This window comes from Mugil cephalus, chromosome 14, assembly GCF_022458985.1.
Source record: "Mugil cephalus isolate CIBA_MC_2020 chromosome 14, CIBA_Mcephalus_1.1, whole genome shotgun sequence".
NCBI classification, from domain to species: domain Eukaryota; kingdom Metazoa; phylum Chordata; class Actinopteri; order Mugiliformes; family Mugilidae; genus Mugil; species Mugil cephalus.
This window is the reverse complement of record NC_061783.1, coordinates 21,220,646-21,240,518: the sequence shown is the minus strand read 5'-3', so window position 1 is coordinate 21,240,518 and position 19,873 is coordinate 21,220,646. Positions and strand designations below refer to the sequence as shown.

Below are 19,873 nucleotides of genomic sequence, written 5' to 3'. Positions count from 1 at the left end.
ACACACTCTCACTCTTCGTGGGAGAAAGTAAAGAAGGGGAGAGGGAAAGAGAGAGAAGGGAGGGAGAGCGTGATTCCAGTTCTCTCTCTGCTGCTCTCTCCACTTTGGGTACTCGTACCCAATCTGACTCAATGGGGCTTTAGCACGAAGGGGTTAAACGTTAAAATAAAATATATTTATTCACCCCAAACCCCTTTTAGTGTTTAGGTTTTGTGCATTAACATCGGCATCAGTACCTCAAGGAACAGTCACCGGGAGAGAGGTGCACACGTCTCCAGAGGCGTGCCTTTTTGTCTGTTACCCCACAGAAGGTTCAGCCGGGTTCCTGTCGTCGGCTGACTTTCTGTAAGAGGATAACATCCCCACATCCTACATCTGCAGCTGAACCAGGCCGACACACTACTGCAACACTATGGATACTGCCAATTGTCCTTTCCGGAAGAAAAGGAGACCTTGGCGCATGGACTTCTCATCCTTCGCCTTGGTAACCGTGGCGCTTGCCATGTGCCAAACGACTGTGGTTCGGGCAGGTAAGACCATTTCTGTTGTTAATACTTTATAATGCTTTTTTGTGCTTTTTAAACAAGTCACGTGTCTGGTGTTTATCTGTCTCAAAAGTATATACGCATTAAATGCGCACCTCCTCCATGGGACACTTGCGCACCTGACACGGTTCTTTATGTTTTATTATAAGTTAGTTGGCGATACTCAACTAACCTAGAATAAAATTTATACATCTAATTGTTAGCCTGGCAGTTGTATAGTAAACTGAATGTTTCGACTTTCTGCCTTTTACACGGCCACAAGCATCCCTCGATGACTTGTGTTTTTTTTTCTTTCTTCCATAAAGGTTCTGAGTGAATGACCGATAGCGACCATTTGTTATTTTTGACAAATGTAAGTTGGAAAAGTGATGAGGATATTTGAGTGTCTGCCAATGGACGCAATGAAAACTAATCCAGCAAAAAATATGAAAACATTGACGTAAATGTTCTGATATGTCCATGACTTTTTAAAAAGCTGGAAACTGAATTCTCGCATCTTCAACAAACGCTGCTCGATAATCGACTCATTTGCACTAAACAGGGAAGTAAAGTTGTAGTTTTTTGCTTTTTCGATAAAAGGTGACATTTATTACTTTTGTTTCCTCGGCTGTCTCCCTCTCTGGGTGGACGTATGGCAGGTGTCAAAGCTACTGTCTCGCCGTGTCGCTCAAACTTTGTCGTAAAGCCAGTTGATATTTGTGGATAATTTCTATCTGATGTTGATTTTTCTACTTTAAAATTTACTTCCTTTAATACGTTTTATTAGTTCTGTCAGAATCAGGTTAATTTAAGGCACTTGACCCCGCGTATCCGGAGGGGGGCATGGGGTAGGACGGTGCAAAGACCTGCAGTCGCCTTTGAAGACGTGTGTCACCTGAACGTCCCGTTAATGAGATCTGCACGAGGATTTTTCTGTGTTGCATCTGAATGTTGGTTTGTGTTTATACTGGGTCATTGAATCAGGCTGCTAGTTGGGACCTTGTGGGGCTGACAGGGTGTTTACCAGTTCAGCCTGTGCACCAGCCCATCCATCACTGCCTCTGGTTGTCTAAAAGGAGGAGGGACTTCTGGGGGACTTCAATGAGCAAATGTAAAGTTGATTTTGCGTTTTTCTCAGTGTACAACAACAGATGTTTGCGATAATTATACCACACGCTCTTATAAACATCTGGACAATCTTTTTGACTGATAGTTGTCAGCGTTGTTTAGGTTTAGGGTTTAAAACCACAGGCTATTTTATTCCCCCTCTTTTCGCTCTCAGTATAGATTAGTTGGCCATAAAGGAATTATCTGTATGCGTTGCAGTTCCCTGACGCACCGCTAGTTGTCTTAATGCACCTGAGTCCAGATGATTTCAGATCAAACCACTTCACTGAAACTAACTTTTGGAAGTTGGAACATAAGTACTTATTCTCGTGCACATTTAAGCAGATTCGGGTATTCAAGGATTCACTGGCTGAAGATGGATTCTTCTTTTCGATAGTTTGTGGTGACACATCCCTGCAGCTTTCGCACCAATGAGACTTTTGTAACATACATCACCCTCCTCCGGTGTATTCCTTGGTCCCGTTTTTACAGTTTCAGATTGCGAGAGGCGATTGCACCTTCCCGCCGTCTCCCGTGTGTATTTTGGAGGCGGAAGCCTGAGACATTTTTGCGTCTTATGAATAGGCTGTTATGCGGCCGAGCACCTCGGTCGCAGGGGTTTGGGAGTGAAAGCGTTTAGTGTCTCCGTGTCTGTGTGCGCTTTGTAAGCGTGGATGTTTTCCCCCCAATTTAGGGTGTGGAAATGTATGCCACATCTAGGCCTGTTTGAATGTGCGTCTGTGTGCGGCGCCTCAGTCAGACTGCTTCATCTTAAAGGATGAATATAGAAGTGGACTTTCGTTTGTTTGCCGGTTTTTTTTATTTATTTATTTTTTAATCACGTGGCCGTATGATAATGTCAGAGTGACGCAATTAAAACACGCCTGTTACCTGTAGTGTAGGCGCGCGTCTTGTCATGCGTGTGCACGTAGTGTCCCAGCAAACTCAACCATAGGGGGCGCCGGACCACCGCGTTCCTGTGCGCGAAGTGTAGCGCACTTAAGCAGATGTGCTTAACAGCGCCCCACCCAGACCGATTTAGAGGAGAGAGAAAAAATAGTCGGGCTCTATTCTTTCTTCCCTGGGAGAATGAAGACGAAGAAGAAAAAAAAAGCGGGATGAATGAGGGATGGATGGAGGCACAGCCGTCACCCAGGGAGCAGCGCACCCAGAAATGCATGAAAGCCGAGTTTTGTTTAAGGGAGAAAATCAGAGGGCAATATTTTCTTGACATGGATGTTCCTCAACCTCATTTCAAAGCAGAGCTCCTCAAAGGGCAGTCTGTCTCAGTTTGGCTAAACACAACATGACCCGGCTCTCTCTCTCTGGTCCTCTTCCCCCCCTACTCTCTCTCTCTCTCTCTCTCTCTCTCTCTCTCTCTCTCTCTCTCCCTCCCTCCCTCTCTGAATAAATCTACTGTATGGTCCAGCAGTAGGATTTCGACAGCTCATGCCACTGACTATATAGAAGTGTGTGGCATTCAAGGCCTCTGTTTGTCACATGTGACTCAGCCTGGCCGCTTTATTCTTAACTAACTATTTTCCTCTGCCCTGTCATCATTTTGGTCCCCGTGGCTCTCTGCCACCATCCTCTGTTCTGTGCACCCTTCTTTTTAATGGTTTAGTTTGTATATTCTCTACCTTGTTGTCCAGGTTTGTGTCTGCGGTTTCGTACTCTTGGCTAGTGCCTCTTTGTTGACCTGGCAGATGCTAATCTGCATCAAAGTAAGAGCTTATTAAGAATTTAGCTTCAAAGACTTACGGTGAACAACATCTCATTTAATACCAAACCTCCACCTGGATGTCGGGGCACTGTGCCCTGAGCTGAACATTTTACTCCTAGTCAGTATCAAAATTCCACCTCTGTTGGTAGGATTAACAAACATCCGCCACAGCTACAGCTACACAACCACAACCTCTGAGAACAGGCTATCTGGAATTCTGGAAGTGGAAGTTCAGGGTTTTTTTATGCCTGTTAATTAATGCTCACTGTTTTATAGACTGGTGCTTAAGAATAACTTATTTATACTAATGTGGAATTTCCTTTTCATATTTGTCACTTCTCTAAATAACTCTTATTAGCTCTATTGAAGCCTGCCAAAATGAATTCTTCTTTTCCAGAAGCACAACTAACAACCTAACTTGACTCTTTCAGCCGCCTCAATCACACATGCAAAGTTTCTTCATATTCATGGAAAGATAAGGCCCAGAAAGCGGTGTCTGTAAGATTGAAGCGTACAGAAACCATGACATCCCCTCACACTGTGAACTTGTAGAAGCCTTTCTCAGACACACCACATTAGAGCTGTAGCCTGAACGGAGCAGAGTGTGTCGGAGACAGTTGTTGTTTTTTTTCTTGGTTATGTAGGTGATGATTTCGTGGCTTGTGTGTGTGTGTGGATAATCATTCCTCTGAGACATTCTGCTTTAGTGGAAGATGTACAAGGACGGCAGAAGAGTGCGCCAGCTTTATAATGACAGAGTGTCTGTATATGATGCTATTCCTGGCCACTGTTATTTTGCTTCTAGGAAGTCGCTGTAGGAGGGCGTAGAGACCAGCTGTGTGTGTGTGTTACATGTCGGGTTAATGTACATTTCCTTTCCAGACATCAATGCAGTCCATCTATTTGAAAGTAGTTTCAGTGGAAAGTCTTACTCTGCAGCATGAATGATCAGACAATAGCACTTTAAATTTATTTTGATCTGAATGTCTGAAATGTTGCAGTCCTCTGTGAGCAATGTCCCTGAAGAAATGTATAAGCAAGAGCCACATCACAGCACATCACAACCAGTCAAAGTCCCAGTCAAAGTCCTCCCTCTCTGCAGCTAAATTACACCCATAGAGAGCCTGGGTTATATCTCTGCTGTGGGGGAATTCCAAGCTGAAAAGGTGCCACTGTAATTAGTGATGAAGCTTATCATGTAATCTCCTGCCCCCCTTCTTTTATTCTTCTATTTGTTATGACTCCGACTCCTCAGTTTTTTTTTTTGCTCTGCTCTGGTATGAATGTATTCTGAAACCAGGGGTCGCTGCATGTTAGTCTGCGCTACAGCACTGACCCAAGATTTCCTATTAGTTGACTCCATGTAAAATGACAGTGATTTGGGGTTTTCTGTTCAGTTGAAAGGGGAGATTGAGACGGTGAGCTGTAAGGATTTGTAAACTAGTGAACTGGCATAGTTTCTAATTTGTGGCCTTGCCAGCTGTCTGCGCCCATTTGATACCACATGTTGCAGGGAAGCACTGACTGTCTCCCGGTCAGCCCCCTTTGGTCCCATGCAGGCCTTGTGGTGTCAGTATCCACCCTCAGATCCAAACTGAGACTGTGGCCTCCAGCCCCGAAACCACACGAGCCTCTGGCATGATACACGCTGGCATCGTCGGTGGAGCACACACAGACTGGCACAGACCACATGATGCTATAACGCGGCACACGGAACGGCAATACAGTAAATGTTGGCAGTGGCCTGCAGAGACTGGCAGACCACAGGGGACTGTAGGATTCATTAGTGTAAATACTCTAAAATGAGAGCTACAAGGGGCTGGTATTAAAGTTAAAATGAAAAGGATGAAGAGCTTAATAAAACATTGTTGAAACAACTTTTTAGATTAATTAGTGTTATAAAGATGAAACTTACTGAAGTCCTTCTGCCCCTCAGCTTTATGGCACAATTTAATATTCATATTAAAGATGCTTTAGCAGCTATGAGGGGTGAATTATGTGTATTATATTTTCTTAATCTGAAAAATTCTTTAAAATTCATGTTTTACTACTAATCACATAGCACAGAGAATCATTCTCTTTAAGGCTTTTCTGTTTTTGAGTCATAAAGTGTACGTGATGTTAAACCCGACACTGACAAACCAAACCCTCAGTTTGAACCATATAAATAGTGTCCATACTAATGACCCCCCTCTTTACAGTACGGGTGCTCATAGTGGATATTCTGTCTGTGTACATAAGGAATTATAAATAAATCCTAACTATAGAGCACCATGTTGGAAATTATAACCTGCAGTCAGATTTCTGTGCTCATACTTCTTGCCCCTGTGGTCAGCTGGGTGGATGGAGACACTGATCATTTAGGAGCAACTGGAATTTAGTTTATGGTTTTCATTTTCAAAATTAGTTTTCTAGAGACTCTCTTGCTTTTTGGAGATCTGGACAACACAACCTGCCGTCTCAATTTATTCTGGGAAATGGTTTTCAAATACTGAGACAGAGAATTGGTGTGAAGATAAATTTGTCCACCAGTGCTCACGTGTGTGTGTGTGTGTGTGTGTGTGTGTGTGTGTGTGTGTGTGTGTGTGTGTGTGTGTGTGTGTGTGTGTGGTCAATATTACACGTCCCTCTTGCTCTGTGTTTCTAACAATGTGGTCGCTGTGTAAAGGTGAGAGGTGAGGGGTCAGCGTGTCAGCTGGAGTGTGTGTCTGGTATTTGGCACAGCTGTAACAGAAAAAGGAAAAAGCACACACATATATACATACAGTCACTCACACTAGTGTGCATGCACATACAGATTCATACACACCTGTGCACACACAAAAGTGCCCTGCTCACTGCATGTTGCCACAGGCTCCAGCCGAGCTGGATGCCGGAATAATGCTAATTGTTTGCCACTTATATGCTACTGATGTTATTTGCACTCGGTGTCTAATCTGTGCGTCCAGCTGCTTTGTGTTCAGACACGAGAGCCGTCTGACAGAAAAGTTGACAGAACACACTCTGCTTAATAGTAACCAACAGTAAACAACAGCGCTGTTTATCTCTCACTCCTAAGAACATGAGCCTATTTGCATATTGCATGTATGTGTGTGTGTTTGCCCTTTGACAGGCTTTGGCTGTGCTCTGTTAACTGTGCTGTCAGTTAAACCTGTTTCACCTCCATCTAGTGTCAGATGTGGGGAACTACAGTCGCCCAAACACCACCTGGACACGGTGAAGTTTCATGAGCACACCTCGTCCCGTGTAACAGTGTGGCTGCCACCCCGAGTGTCGCACGTGTTTTCGATCAGGCTGCAATAACCCGGTGGTCTGCTCCGTTTGCTCCGTCGTGGTTCTGTGGAACCCGGGTGGCTTGGAGGGGTAACACTGATGGGGATTGTTTCACCTGTCGAAAAAATACACTCACCCCGTAGTGCAGGGCCACATTATACACCAAACATTTTATAAATCAGTTCTAATGGTCATCAAAAAGTTCCTTTTAACCAAACTTTTATTTTAACTTAATTAACTTTTACATACTTTCACTGTTAACTTTCAGAGTTGTCCTCAGTAGTAAAATGCTGTTAAAGTAAATGACATCTAAGAGTCTTCAGATTCATTCATATTTGTGTTAATATTTGTGTCATACATGAGGAACTTTTTCTTCGGACCTCAGCAGTGCAGCTGTCAGTAGGTAGAACTGTACCAGCTACTGTAATCTTGCCCTCACGTGTCTCGGAGCTCTGTTTCCTGTCTTAATGACATCAGTGTAATTGGGCTACATTTACATCAAAAGACCTCAACCATCTGTGAACGCTTACGGTACAAAAATAAAAAGAACAGGAAGAGGAAAGAAAGTAAAGAAGGAGAGTTTATATCCCTCGGCTGCCTGTTTTCCTACATGTCCAGCTTCATATTTGCCGCTCCTCATCTCGTGAGGTGTGTGTGTGTGTGTGTGTGCGCGTAGGTGCGCTTTTCACCCTCGCCGGGTTCTGTGTGTGCCTCTGTGTTATTTTTGTGGGTGTGTTTTTGTCGTGATTGTGGTCCTCCAGGCAGGAAGGGCCCCGGCTGCAGATGTGAGTGGAGGCAGGGAACAGAGCGGCACATTGTGCTGGGTGTAGTGGGGGAGCCCGGGCTGCAATCCGATCCAGTATCCTGCCATCACAGAACCATGCTGTCTACTGTCACTGCCTAACCCCCCCACCCCAACCCACCTCCCCGAAAAAACACACACAGACTGACACACTCCACCTTTGCCTGAACCTCTGTCCTGACTCCTTCCTCTCGTTGGACTCTCTTAAATACTTCCATATCTTCCTGTGTCCAAATTTCTTTTTTGATTCTGAGAGGAAGATTAATGTCCTCAGTTGTAAAAGTTTGAAAATTGAAAACAATGCATGGAGAAGTAGGGAGCCTTGTGTTTTTGTGCATTTATGAAGGTTTTTGCTTGTTTCCACTTTCAAGCACCTGTTTTTGAGGACGGTTCTGTCTGGGATGGTTAAAGCAGCATCACAGCTCCATTTAATCTCCCTCAAACATGTTCATACTCTCATGTTCTCTCTCTCTGCACTCTACAGTGACGTTAATGGAGTGTGTTGGTCTAGACGCCGAGCGGCAACATTAACACACCATTTGCTCCGTCTGAATAAATATTACCGTCTGTGGGACTCTGTGACTAACTGGGTGTCACCTAAACATACGCACCGCTGACGGGATCAGTGCGATTTTAGGACGTAGACAAGGAAACTTCAAATTAGATGTTAATACGAGGCACCATAAAAGACATATAAACATGACGAAACTGCTTTATGACGCAGCATTACAGCATTGTTTAATTCACAATATAATAATGTTTTTATATTTTATATTATTATATACTGTATGATATATGTGCTTCAGGTCAAGCAGATTTGGTGAAACATTATTTATATTTTAGGCTCTTAAACCACGTGACAAGTAACAGTTCATTACCCAGCTCGTCCTACCATAGGCCACATCATCCTAGCAGTTTTTAAGCAGAGCCATGCATCACTGCCTCTGCTACAGTAGTTTATTATGAGATGTGCCATAGCGGGGTCGGCTGTAAATGGATTTAATCGCCTGTTAGCAGCAACGCTGGCGCACCTCAAACACAGAAAAGGCTTCGCCGAGACAGAGGGAGGAAAAGTGTGTTCAGGAAAATGTGAACACTGGGCGCTCCAACATAATCGCTGCCTCATTTCAAAGATAAATGTTGTATTTGATTCTTTCTCAGAAAACGAATTTATGTCAGCGTCGCTGGATCTTGGAAACAGGAAATTTCAAAACGTAATTATTTAAACAAATATGATTTGCGCCGGTGTAAAACATTCAACATCCTAACCGCTGGTTTACTGGAATGTGTCAGCAGTGAATCACTTTTTTTTTTTTTAAAGGATTTAACAAGTTTAAAATAACTTTTTAGGGCTACTTACATTTTTCAGTCTCATACACAGCTGATTATGAGCAATGTGAGAAAGCCAACAAGGCGCACCACAGTGCAGACTGAAGGTGGAGAAATAGACTGGTTGACCTCAGCGTGTGAAAGCAGGAGACAGGATGTGAGACTGGCGGTCTGGGATTTCTGTACAGTACGTGTTTATTTGTGTACAACTTTATCTTAAGCTGTGTATTGTGGGACATATCTGATGTGTGTGTGTGTGTGCATTCCTGTATTTCTGTGTGTTTGTACATGTCAGGCAAAACTGTGAAACGCCTGTGTGACTTAAACAAACATTCACTCGGCACTATCACATCCAAATTGACTTTGACTTCTGTGGCCTGATGAATATGGGCAGAATTGAAGTCTCTGATTTAAACTGAGCTTTACTGTACCTGCCCTGACCTGGTGCATATATGTGGCTTGGACCGTTGCCCAATTTGCTCCGGCACAGGGCTTCCTTTCTTGCTTTATATCTAAATGTACAGTGGTGGCCATTGTGGACATCTTCTGTACCCGATCCTATGTCACATTAGTGCTGCAGGGACATTTTAGATTGTGTTCCAGATGAGAGATCGACTCTTACAGGAACAGCTGAAAGAAATAATGGCTGCAATGTAAAATAAAACTCCTCAGGTTTAGATTAAGCAACATTACACTCAGATTAGCTTCAGCTTTAAAACTTATAAAGCGGAAGGAGAAACAAAATAGTGCGCAGTGTTTTAACAGTCTTTACTGACTGATGAACTCATTTGACTTCACCTCAGTTAAAATACTGTGGCACACGTCAGTTATTCAGTCTGTGATCTTGTCTTTCTCCAGACCCAGTGGACGTGTTACGGGCTCTGCAGGTTCCCTCTCTCCCCGAGGGTGTGAAGAAAGTCCCGGGGTTCTGCACGTCCCGCCGCTCCAGCAGCCCCGATCATGCTTACCGCATCACCAAGAAGGCTCAGATCTCCGCCCCCACCAAGCAGCTCTTCTCAGGTAGGCCTCCGCCGGACGGGGCGGCTTCTCAGGGAGCTTAAGGATCTGGAGCAGTATCACTGTAATGCATGAGAAAGGTTGTTTGATTCAAAATAGGTCCTGACTTTTATCGGGGTTAATCTCTCAAACTTTAGAAAACTACAAGTGGAGCCACAGGAGACTTTTAACAACATGTTGCAACATAAATGTCATAATAAATATGATGAGGTATTACTGCAGCCAGTCTGAAATAAGTTGCCATCATTTTTGTTGTTTGGCAGGCTGTGTATATTATAATTAAAGTAAAGCACGCTATTAAAAGGAAATCTCCAATACAAAATATCTGTTTATTTGTTTGTATTTTAGGTTTATTTAAAGAAACTGATCATTACATTTCAGCTTTTCTTAATATTATTTAAAAATTTTCTGTGTCTGACTGAAATATGTTACTATATATTTAGCCTTTTAGCAAATATTTCTTTCTTTTATTATTATTTTCAAATGCCGTGGTACGGTGTAGTGTTTTCTATGAAATTTTGGACTTTAAATAGGATATGATGATTTAGCTGCTGTCTTACTTTGATAATAAATCTATTTTTTGCAGGAAGAAATGACATATTAGTGTTGCATACGTTACTTTAAACCAGTAACATTGTATTTAGTATTTATGATGAATTCCAGTCCAATATAAAACCCATACTTGACTTTACATATTATGTGTGGAAGGATTTTAAACTTAGCTCTCTGGAGTTAAGTGAGGCTGTTGTGCCCTTTTGCTAAATTGCTCCAGGATATATAAAGGATAATTATGGGTTGCAACGCACGAGCGGTGTAAAACTCGCTGCAAGAGCCACAACAAATTAACTCTAGAAAACAGTCTGACACCCTGGAGTGAGGAAAGAAATGAAACAGTGGCACTTATGTGGTTGTGAAGAAATCCTTTAAAGTCAAATTTGATTTTCAGCTCATTTTCTGCGGTTTAGTCGTCCTAGTTCAGTTGGGCACACCTGTTATTATTTCTTCACATCGTATACAGTATGCCAGCTTTATATAGGGACTATATTCTATAATCCTGACAGATCTCTTACTTTAATTACTCATCATTACTGTAATTTTCACATTTTCTTTTCCATCTCAGATTCTGCACTTTCTCTCTGTTTTTGTGGCATCTTTCTCTCTTCCTTCACTTTCTCTTCTCTTTGCTATCTGTCTTCCCTTTCTTGCTAGATAAATGTTCTGACATAAGATCCCAGTCAATCCATATACCTTCCCTAACTACATACAGCATATACATTATCTTTATAAGTGTTCGTGTATTTGACTTTTTGTTCCTTCTTTTTCTTAATCATCTCTCTCCTCATCCACAGGTCGTTTCCCGGAGAACTTTTCCATCATGGCTCTGGTTAAGGCCCAAGCAGGTCTCCAGGCCTTCCTCCTCTCCATCTACAGCGAGCAGGGAATCCAGCAGCTGGGCATTGAACTGGGACGTTCCCCTGTTTTCCTGTACGAGGATCAGAACGGGAAGCCGGCCCCCGAGGACTACCCGCTCTTCAGAGGTGTCAACCTGGCTGATGGCAAGTCAGTAACCAGCGACAACCAGTTTGTGACTGGTTGAGATGACATGACTGGGGTCATGTGGGTTTGAGTGGCTGGGGATAGTGTGTACGCCGATCAGCCACAACATTAGAACCACCTTCCTAATATTATGCAGGTCTCCAAAAAACAGTTGTGACTCATCAGAGAATGGAGGGTGTCCTGTGGTGTCTGGTAACAGGATAGTGGGGGGCATTTGTTACCTAGGGATTGAGGGGAGGGGCCTCTGTGGATCATCCCACAGATATGTGATCAGTTTGGGTTCTAGTGGATTTGGAGGCCAGGTCAACATCTTGTGCTGTTCTTCATGTTTGCCTGTTTTGCGTGTGTGTGTCAGGCTGCATCCTGCTGCCATCTAGGAGTGTTATTGCTATTGGGTTGGGGGGTGGGGTGCTGGTGCTATATGTTTAAGTAACATCCGCATGAATGAATGCCAGGTCCAAACGTTTCCCAGCAGAACACTGAATTGTCACAAGGTGGTTTTAAATGTTATTTACTGCTCCTGTTAGTGGTTTTAATGTTGTGGCTGATTGGTGTACATCAGTGTTGGTTGGAAATTCTATTTGATCTGGAGGCCGGATTGATACCTTTGCATTTACAACTCTAGTCATGTTACACATTTATTTGCCTGCGGTTTGCACTCCTTGTCTCTAGGTGGCATCGCATTGCTTTCTCCGTTTCCAAGAAGAACGTGACCCTGCTGCTGGACTGCAAAAAGAAGATGACGCGTCCTCTGCCCCGCGGAAACGGTGCGGAGATCGACACCAATGGCATCACGGTGTTTGGAGCCCGTCTGCTCGATGAGGAGGTTTTCCAGGTGAGGACGAGCAAAATCAGGACGAAGGGCAAACTAGTGTTAAATTGTTAATGACTTGGAGGTTGAATCTGGTAACATTATATTTATTGGTCATTATTGGTTTTAGACACATCTGTTTTTTGTCCACAGGGAGACATCCAGCAGCTGCTGGTCGCCTCCAACGCCCAGGCTGCCTACGACTTCTGTGAACACTACAGCCCTGACTGTGACTCCCCTCTGCCCAAAACCCAGGCTCAGGACCCCAACACATACGTGAGTAACACCACCAACAGCACAAGCTTATACACAGATGTATGAAATCCACCATCTGACCTTCTTCCTGAATAATTATCTGGAAACCCTCCTGCTGGGTGCAATAAATGGCCTTTATATATATATATATATACATCACCCTCACTCTTTCCCCTCTTATAAAGTTTACTGCAGGAGGTGTTCACACAAAGTGAGAACGTGGGCACGCACAAATCCCGTGAGACTACTGAATAGCCCACAGAGTGAACACCGTCAGGCTGTCCCTGCTACTCTATGCTCACAACTCACAACTCGTTTATAAAATTAGGCTCATCTGTAGCTCCAATAAATCAGGCCCAAACAGAATCTGTGGACTTTCTTTCTCCCTTTTTCGGTGCTTTTAAATGTTTTCTTTAGTTAAATCAGTTTTTTTTTTTGTTATTTCAATGGAATGGGAAGTATCTTGATATCAGGAAAAATCAGGAGAGTTTATCGAACTATTATCACGGTTTTTACAGATGCTTCATTAAACTGTTCCTCCCACTGTATCATTTCCTTTCACATTTGCTTATTTAATTGTAAAATATCGTCTGTAGAACAGGATTTGTTGGAAGAAAGCCACAATACTGGAAAATATGGTCTAATAATTATTAAAAAGCTCCGGAAATGAAGTCCTCACGTTCAGCTTGGGTCATCAAAGTGCTTCTCTCCCTTTCTGTCCTTCCTCACGCATCCTCGTCATCAGCAACAGTTTGTATCCGTCCACCTTCCTCTCACCTCCACAGTCTGTGTGTCCCTGAGGTCACTAAAGGCCTCACACCCTCCTATAGCTACACATTATTTATTTTTTTATATATATCATTGTAGACTTTTCTTTTGTTACAGCAGATGATTAGCTGTCACTTTTTTCTGCTTTACTGCATTGGAACACAGAAAGGTAGGGGTAAGGGGATGAACGATACAAGCAAGCATTCATTTTTCATCCCTCCTTTTTTTGGTGGACTGAAAGAAAGAGTTATTGTTCAAGCAGTTAAATTCTGATTGGTTAAACTGAGACATATAAGAATCTGGCATGAAGATGGCTTAAGGTCGAGCCTTTTTTTTTTCTTACTGAGACTGGTTGTGCACATTAGATGCATTATAAGCTTCACAAGCTCTCCAACATTCTTTGTCTCTTAAAAAAAAATTTAAAAAAACTTCCCGACACCGGCTGCATCATATAGCTAAAGACACAAATTACTTTCATCTGCATTCATCCATCTAAAGTACATGATCTTTTTATTTATTTTTATTTTTTTTATAAGTCTGCATGCCTAATCTTAAATTGGTCTAAATTGTCAGTCGCTGTACGGAGCTCCGAGACTTTGTGTCCCAAACCCTGCCATGTTGATGCTGCTGATGTAGATGACTTTGCTTTTCGAATGAATATAAATCAGTGTGGTTTTATTCATTGACGTCAACCACTGCTTTATTCTTTGCAGTTTTCTCCTTCATCAAGGTTGCGTGTCTTCGGACGTCTTCATTATCAAACCTTTCAAACGGACACGCAGACTTTGATGAACGGAGAAATGGAAGCTGTGCATTTTGTCATCATGCTGTTTCTTGCTGTTTATCACCAGTATTTCCCCCTCTTTGCTTTTATTTATCCCTCTGTGACTTTTGCAACCTCCTCCCATTTCCCCCCAAAAAATCCATTTTCCCTTTCACCTCTCTTCATGCACTCCTTTTGCTTTCGCCTGCCCTTTCACTCGCTGCGAACCTCTTTCCTTTCCTCCCATCCTCCCATCCTTCCATCCTTCCATCTCTCTCAGTACTTTGATGAGGAGCAGGATGACCATGAATACCCCTATTATTATGAGGAAACAACAGGCATTCCCTCCTCTTCTGCGCCTCCCTCTCCCCAACCAGGGGCCCCCAGCCAACAGGTAAAGAGGGAGCGAGAGAGAGGGAAAACACGAGCGGAGTTTGTGGAAGGGAAGGAGAATGAGAGAGAGACAGAGATGCATAAAAACAAAAATCCGCGCTTTGTAATTAGTTTGCTAAAGATTTGAGTGTTATCGCCGTTTACGTGACATGTTTCCCGTTGAGAATCTCCATTTTCCCTCTCATCCTTCATCGCTCCACACCTCCCATTTTATTTACATCTGACTTTGTCTTTAATCCAGATTGACCTCTCACACATCCGCCTCATTTCCACCATCTTCATCACACAGGATTACATTGTTTTTTTACACGTTGTCATATATGTGTATGTGTGTTCACGTGTGGCCGAGTGGGGGCACTGGGTCAGTGCAGTAGGTGCAGCTGTGTTGTCATGCACACATGCAGTTTTCTCCTCCGTTCACTCCTCCTCCTTTATTATGTGTGTCCTGTCACCTTCTACTTTAAATCTAACCAAAATGCATTTTCCCAAAGATTGTGAAAACCTTTTTGAGAATTTAAGATGGGCAAGATCCATAAAACTTGCTCAGCACACAATGGACTGTAAATAGAAAAGATAGAAAAAGAGTTATAGTTCAAACCAAACAATATAATTAACACTCCTGATGGAAGATTTTTTATTTTATTTTTGGAAGTCATTAGAAAAAGTTAATAGCCTTACATCATACTTTTGCTAATCATATAAATTTGTCTCTTGAAACTGAGCACATGCAAATACAAGTCAACAGCCTTGTGTTTACCTGATCTTTCTCACATAGTCTTCTATGACTGTGGGTGGGGTTTGTTACAGAGTGTGTTAAGCGATGATCACATAACAGCATAACTGTTTGATTTTCAAATGCTTTTCTGTGGTTGTTTTAATTTCCCGACACTCAAAAACATTAAAACACAAACCCCAACCATTCAGCTTCACACTCGATCACGAAACATTGTGGGTTTGCATACTGTTTGACTCCACTGTTCTGTTACTTGCATGGTTTCTGTATCATCTTGGAGAATGTCATTGCATGTGTCCACTGTTCTTCTGCATCATCTGTTTCGAGACCAACCTTTCAGTCAGTTTGGGAATATCACTGCACATGTCTTTGTGTTGGTTAAACCATTCGTGGTTGTACTTCTGACCTTTTATGGCATGGATGACATACACCTATGCCACGATCTGTGGTCTTTTTGTGTTCTGTATGGCATATGTTAAGAGTATATATTTTCACGGGTCTTTTTTTTCTCTTCACCTTTTTATATGTATGAATGTATTGTCTGTTTTCAGTTTTAATTTGCATGTATTGTTCTTGTAGCAGCATGGGTGGTAAGAATTAGGAAGTTCAGTACTTGTCATTTTGTGGTTTTACAGTGTGTAACTAACATGCATTTGCATGCCAGCCCGACATCCACACTACTTCTTTTGCACGGCTAAACAGCAGCAACCTTCTCCGTCTTATGAACTGCTCAGTGCATTGTAGCACTGCAGGTCAGTGCATCAGTGGTGTGTATGATTTGTGTGTGTGTGTGTGTCTCTCAGTCTGTGTGTGTGTGTGTGTTCAGCAGCCAGCTTTACCTGACCAGCCACACCCTCAGTGCCTCTGCCAAACCACGGCCTCCAGTTCTTATTAGCACAAAGATGCTGCTTTGTCATTTAATATTGGGAATGGCATTACTGGAGAGATCAGCAAAAAATAATAAGAATAAATTGCATTTTTTGGGTCAAAGAAAAGAAATTTCTCAAATGTTTAATGCTGTCTGTATTTATAGTCTTGGTACATATTTATATATGTTTTAAATTCTCTGCTGTATCCAGTAATGCCTGTACAGTCTCAGTAAATCATCCGAGCCTTAGCCATCTTTATGTAATTGTTTCTCAAAACATCCACTCTTGTCTTCTCTCTCCTTTTGTCCATCCCTTGTTTTTGCTTTTCATCCCCCTCCCAACCCCTCCATTTGTCTTTGTCATCTTCCACTCTCTTTTTCCCTGTCTTTGTCTAAATGCACTTTTACATACTAAACAACATTGCAATCAAACAATTATCACGGATATCAGAAGAAGGCACTCAATGGGAAAGCGGCACCCACAAAATCCACTCTTTTAAAAGCCAAACCCACTCCGCCCAAGCCAGCCAAAACTGGATCCAACAAACTTGTCATCAAGCCACCTATGCCCACCAAAGCCCCCAAATCTTCCGCAGCCAAGTCGTCTAAAGCGAAACCTACCGCAGTAGAAATCCTCTTGTCTAAAATCAAACCAACAGCACCAGCTAAGTCTAAGCCCACGTCTGCCCCAGCCAAGAATGGCAACGGTAAACCAGCTAATGGTGCAGGGAATGGAAAAGCATTTGCAGCAAAATCTGATGGCAAAGCTACAGCTGAGATCAAGCCCACAGTTCAGGTAAAAGTGAACGGCAAGGTTGTAGTTGACAAGAAAGTCAACGGTAATGGAAATGCGAAAACCTCAGCAGAAAAGAAAGCAAATGGAAATGGAAAAGTCACTGTTGTGTCAAAGGCGAATGGAAACGGCAATGGCAAATCTACAGTAGAGAAGAAAGTCAAAGTTAATGGCAAAGCTGAGAATAAAGTCAATGGCGAGGCTAAGAATAACGGCAAATTTACTACTGTGCTTGGAAAGAAAGCTGTTAGTAACGGGGCTGCAAATCAGGCAAGAATTGAAACCACTACAAAAACAATGACTGAGAAAGTTGTGAAAGTAGAAAAGACGGTGGTCGGTGCTAATAAGACACCTAAACCCACAAAAGCATCAAAACCAGAACCTACAAAGATGGCCAAAGTTGTGTCGACCAAAGCTTCAGCAGTAAAAACCCAAGCGAAGGCAGAGGTCAAAGTTAAAACTGTGGTCACCAAAGTCCCCCTGGTCAAATCGACAGTGAGCAAAGTAAGCAAGAATGTCATCAAAAAGGTTTCCATGCCGACGAAAGTAGCTCCAACATCTGCCAGTGCCAGGCCCACTCCACCCAGGCCCACGAAGTCCAAGGTGCATGTGGACGTTAATGTCAAATCTCAGGACAAACCTTTCCCACCGTTTGGCAAGACCGCGCTGAGTGGAACTGGCGTCCCAGCGAAGAAAATTACCAACGGTTACCAACAGGTACAACAGAAGGGCTCATGTTTGGGTCGAAACGTCCAGAGTCGTATGTACCACCATTCCCATCTCATTACCAGCACATTCCATCATCCAGGATCTGCAGCAAAATTGATGTTAAACTAAATGTTTTTACATTTGAACCTCCAACACCAGTGGAGGATCAAATGTATGAATAGTTTGATCTTTCAAAATGTCACCGGCTTTGTGCATTTTGATGCAAATCCTTGATGGTGCGTAATCTGGTCTTGGAAGTTGGTTCATACCAAGCTGGCCGCCTTCTCCTCTGTTCATATATCATATGATCTTCATGATCACTCCAACCTTTCTATATGATATGACACAGCAGTGCGCATTGAAGCATGGCTAATTGTAAAGTTTCATTGTTCTTTACTTCACTTCACACTCCTACCCTCAAGCTGCTGAAACTGGATCTCAGAACCTGAATACACGCCAGCACTCCGCCTCTTTCTTTTCAGGAGAACCGCTATGGTCAAATAAATGAGCATGGATTTCTATGGCACAAAGTGAAATTGCTAAAACACCAACACTATCACATTTTACACATGTGCATCACAACAAAACTCCCCTGTCAATCCTTCCCTCTCTTTGTTTTTTAAGCATTTGTGTTTTCTCTCTGACATCTGTCTTTCTGTCTTTGGATCAAATATGAATAAAGCAGCTTCACAGAAATTAAGAGCAAGCTTTCACTAGAAGGTCAGTTTAATTATGTAGTCGAGTGTGACACCAGCATTCGGGAGAATTAAGAGACATTCATGGGCAACAGTGGGTTCACTGTTCAATTGAATTCATTAAGTCATATTCTGTGAGGCTGTCATTTGGTGTTGTCTGTCTGTTTTTTTCTAGTCTTGGGTGAAACTAGACATCCCAAAGCATCAAGTTATGATGTTTTCATCTTCAGGGATGGTTAGAGGCTCTCAGTCCATCTTCCAGATACGAGCTTACTTCACCCTTTCATGAATCTTGGCTTCCTGAGCTTTAAAAAGCAAAAAAATGGTTCAACAGAAAAGTGAAAAGAAATTTCAGGGAAATGGTCTCACTGACTCTCTAAATCTTGCATCTAGCAAAATTTATAGTCACTGAAATTCCTGAAATTTCTTTTCTAAAGTGGATCTTTGTAACTTCAAAAATGTGAGTTGCCAGTAAAACAATTGCCCCTGGCAATCACAGTTTTATGATGTGTTCCATTTTCTTCTTTTAACTCATCATCATCCAGAAGCAGATTTTGAACTAACCACGCTCTCCCAATCAAATCTGCTTACTTCCTTCCTGTTCCCCATTTCCTGTCAACTTGACCAATCAGGATGTAGACACTGAATATTCTGAGGCTGGCCACACCCCTACAGAGACTGATTATTACTATGAGGAGGCGGTCCCACTGCCCGAGGGTGAGGTGATTGGACAAGAAGAGCTCTCCGTTCAGGTAAAAAAGAAAATGACACAACGATCAGTGACACACATCAGAAAGAAGACCAACACATCTGTAGATAGAATCTGATGTTAGCAGAGAAACATGTCAACACACAGTGCCGACAACAAGAATCATCATCTTTAGCGTGTAATACCTGTGTGGTGGTGAGCCCAGTCTTTGTAGTTTAACCAAGTAGTCAGAGCTCCGTTTCTCTCTCACACCTATCTAACCTCAGGTCACTGTTTTGTTGCCACCGACGCCACACGACAAGTAGCAAGAAAACATCCCTTTCAAAAGAGAATGCACCACATTCATCTGCTTGTACCAGCAAACATTTTTATGTGGCTCCCTTTTTTTCCCCTAACAGCAAGATCCTCGTGTTGTTCTCATCTCAGGAACCTCGGTTGATCCGGAGGTCGTCTTGACATGAGAACAAACATCTTGTGAGAAAGGGATCCGCATACGAATATTTGACACGCACTTTTCGACCATCGCGACAAAAGAAGATGAATATAATGCATTCTGGTTTGAGAGAAACAACTAACTGAAGTAGAGAACACAGTAGCTGCTGTGAGTTAGTTTACAGCCCAGTTGGGGAACAGTCAGAATTGGAGAATGATTTTCTCACACTTGTGATCTGTTTCATTAAATTCCATTGTTTTGACAATTATATATATATATATTGTCGTCATTACCATTGTATCTGTATTAGACTTTGATGCCTGGTCTCTAATGCTGATGTTTTGGAGAGAACGTTTGGATATTTGTACTAATTCAGATTTGCAGTTTCTTATGAGATGACAGTACAGTATAATCACACTGGATTTATATTTGTTTTGCATGGTAAGTAAAAAAAAAAAAGAAACATGTTTGCTTTGCATAGTATAGCATAGCATAGCATATAGCAGCAGTTTGTTTTCACAAAGTGTTTCATATCGGTTCTGTGTGTTCAGGGACTATCAACCATGACCTAAGACCTGGATTAAAAGTGTCTATTTTATCTACGTTTGGAGA

At 42.5% G+C, this 19,873-nt stretch overlaps 1 protein-coding gene across 7 annotated transcripts in view; it reads left to right on the top strand.

The window, feature by feature from the left end:
• The window catches only part of col11a2 (collagen, type XI, alpha 2), a 38,592-nt gene continuing 18,719 nt past the window's right edge, over positions 1–19,873 (top strand). For 2 of the 7 annotated variants that reach the window (XM_047604598.1, XM_047604597.1), the window contains exons 1-6: positions 1–530; positions 9,617–9,778; positions 11,125–11,335; positions 12,005–12,167; positions 12,297–12,419; positions 16,375–17,433. In XM_047604598.1, the coding sequence (XP_047460554.1) occupies positions 413–530; positions 9,617–9,778; positions 11,125–11,335; positions 12,005–12,167; positions 12,297–12,419; positions 16,375–17,433 (1,836 nt within the window). In that variant the 5' untranslated portion in view covers positions 1–412. Of the gene's footprint in view, positions 531–9,616; positions 9,779–11,124; positions 11,336–12,004; positions 12,168–12,296; positions 12,420–14,209; positions 14,324–16,374; positions 17,434–18,751; positions 18,872–19,873 lie in introns of all 7 variants that reach the window. The other 5 variants (XM_047604602.1, XM_047604601.1, XM_047604595.1 and 2 more) reach the window with 4 other exon arrangements.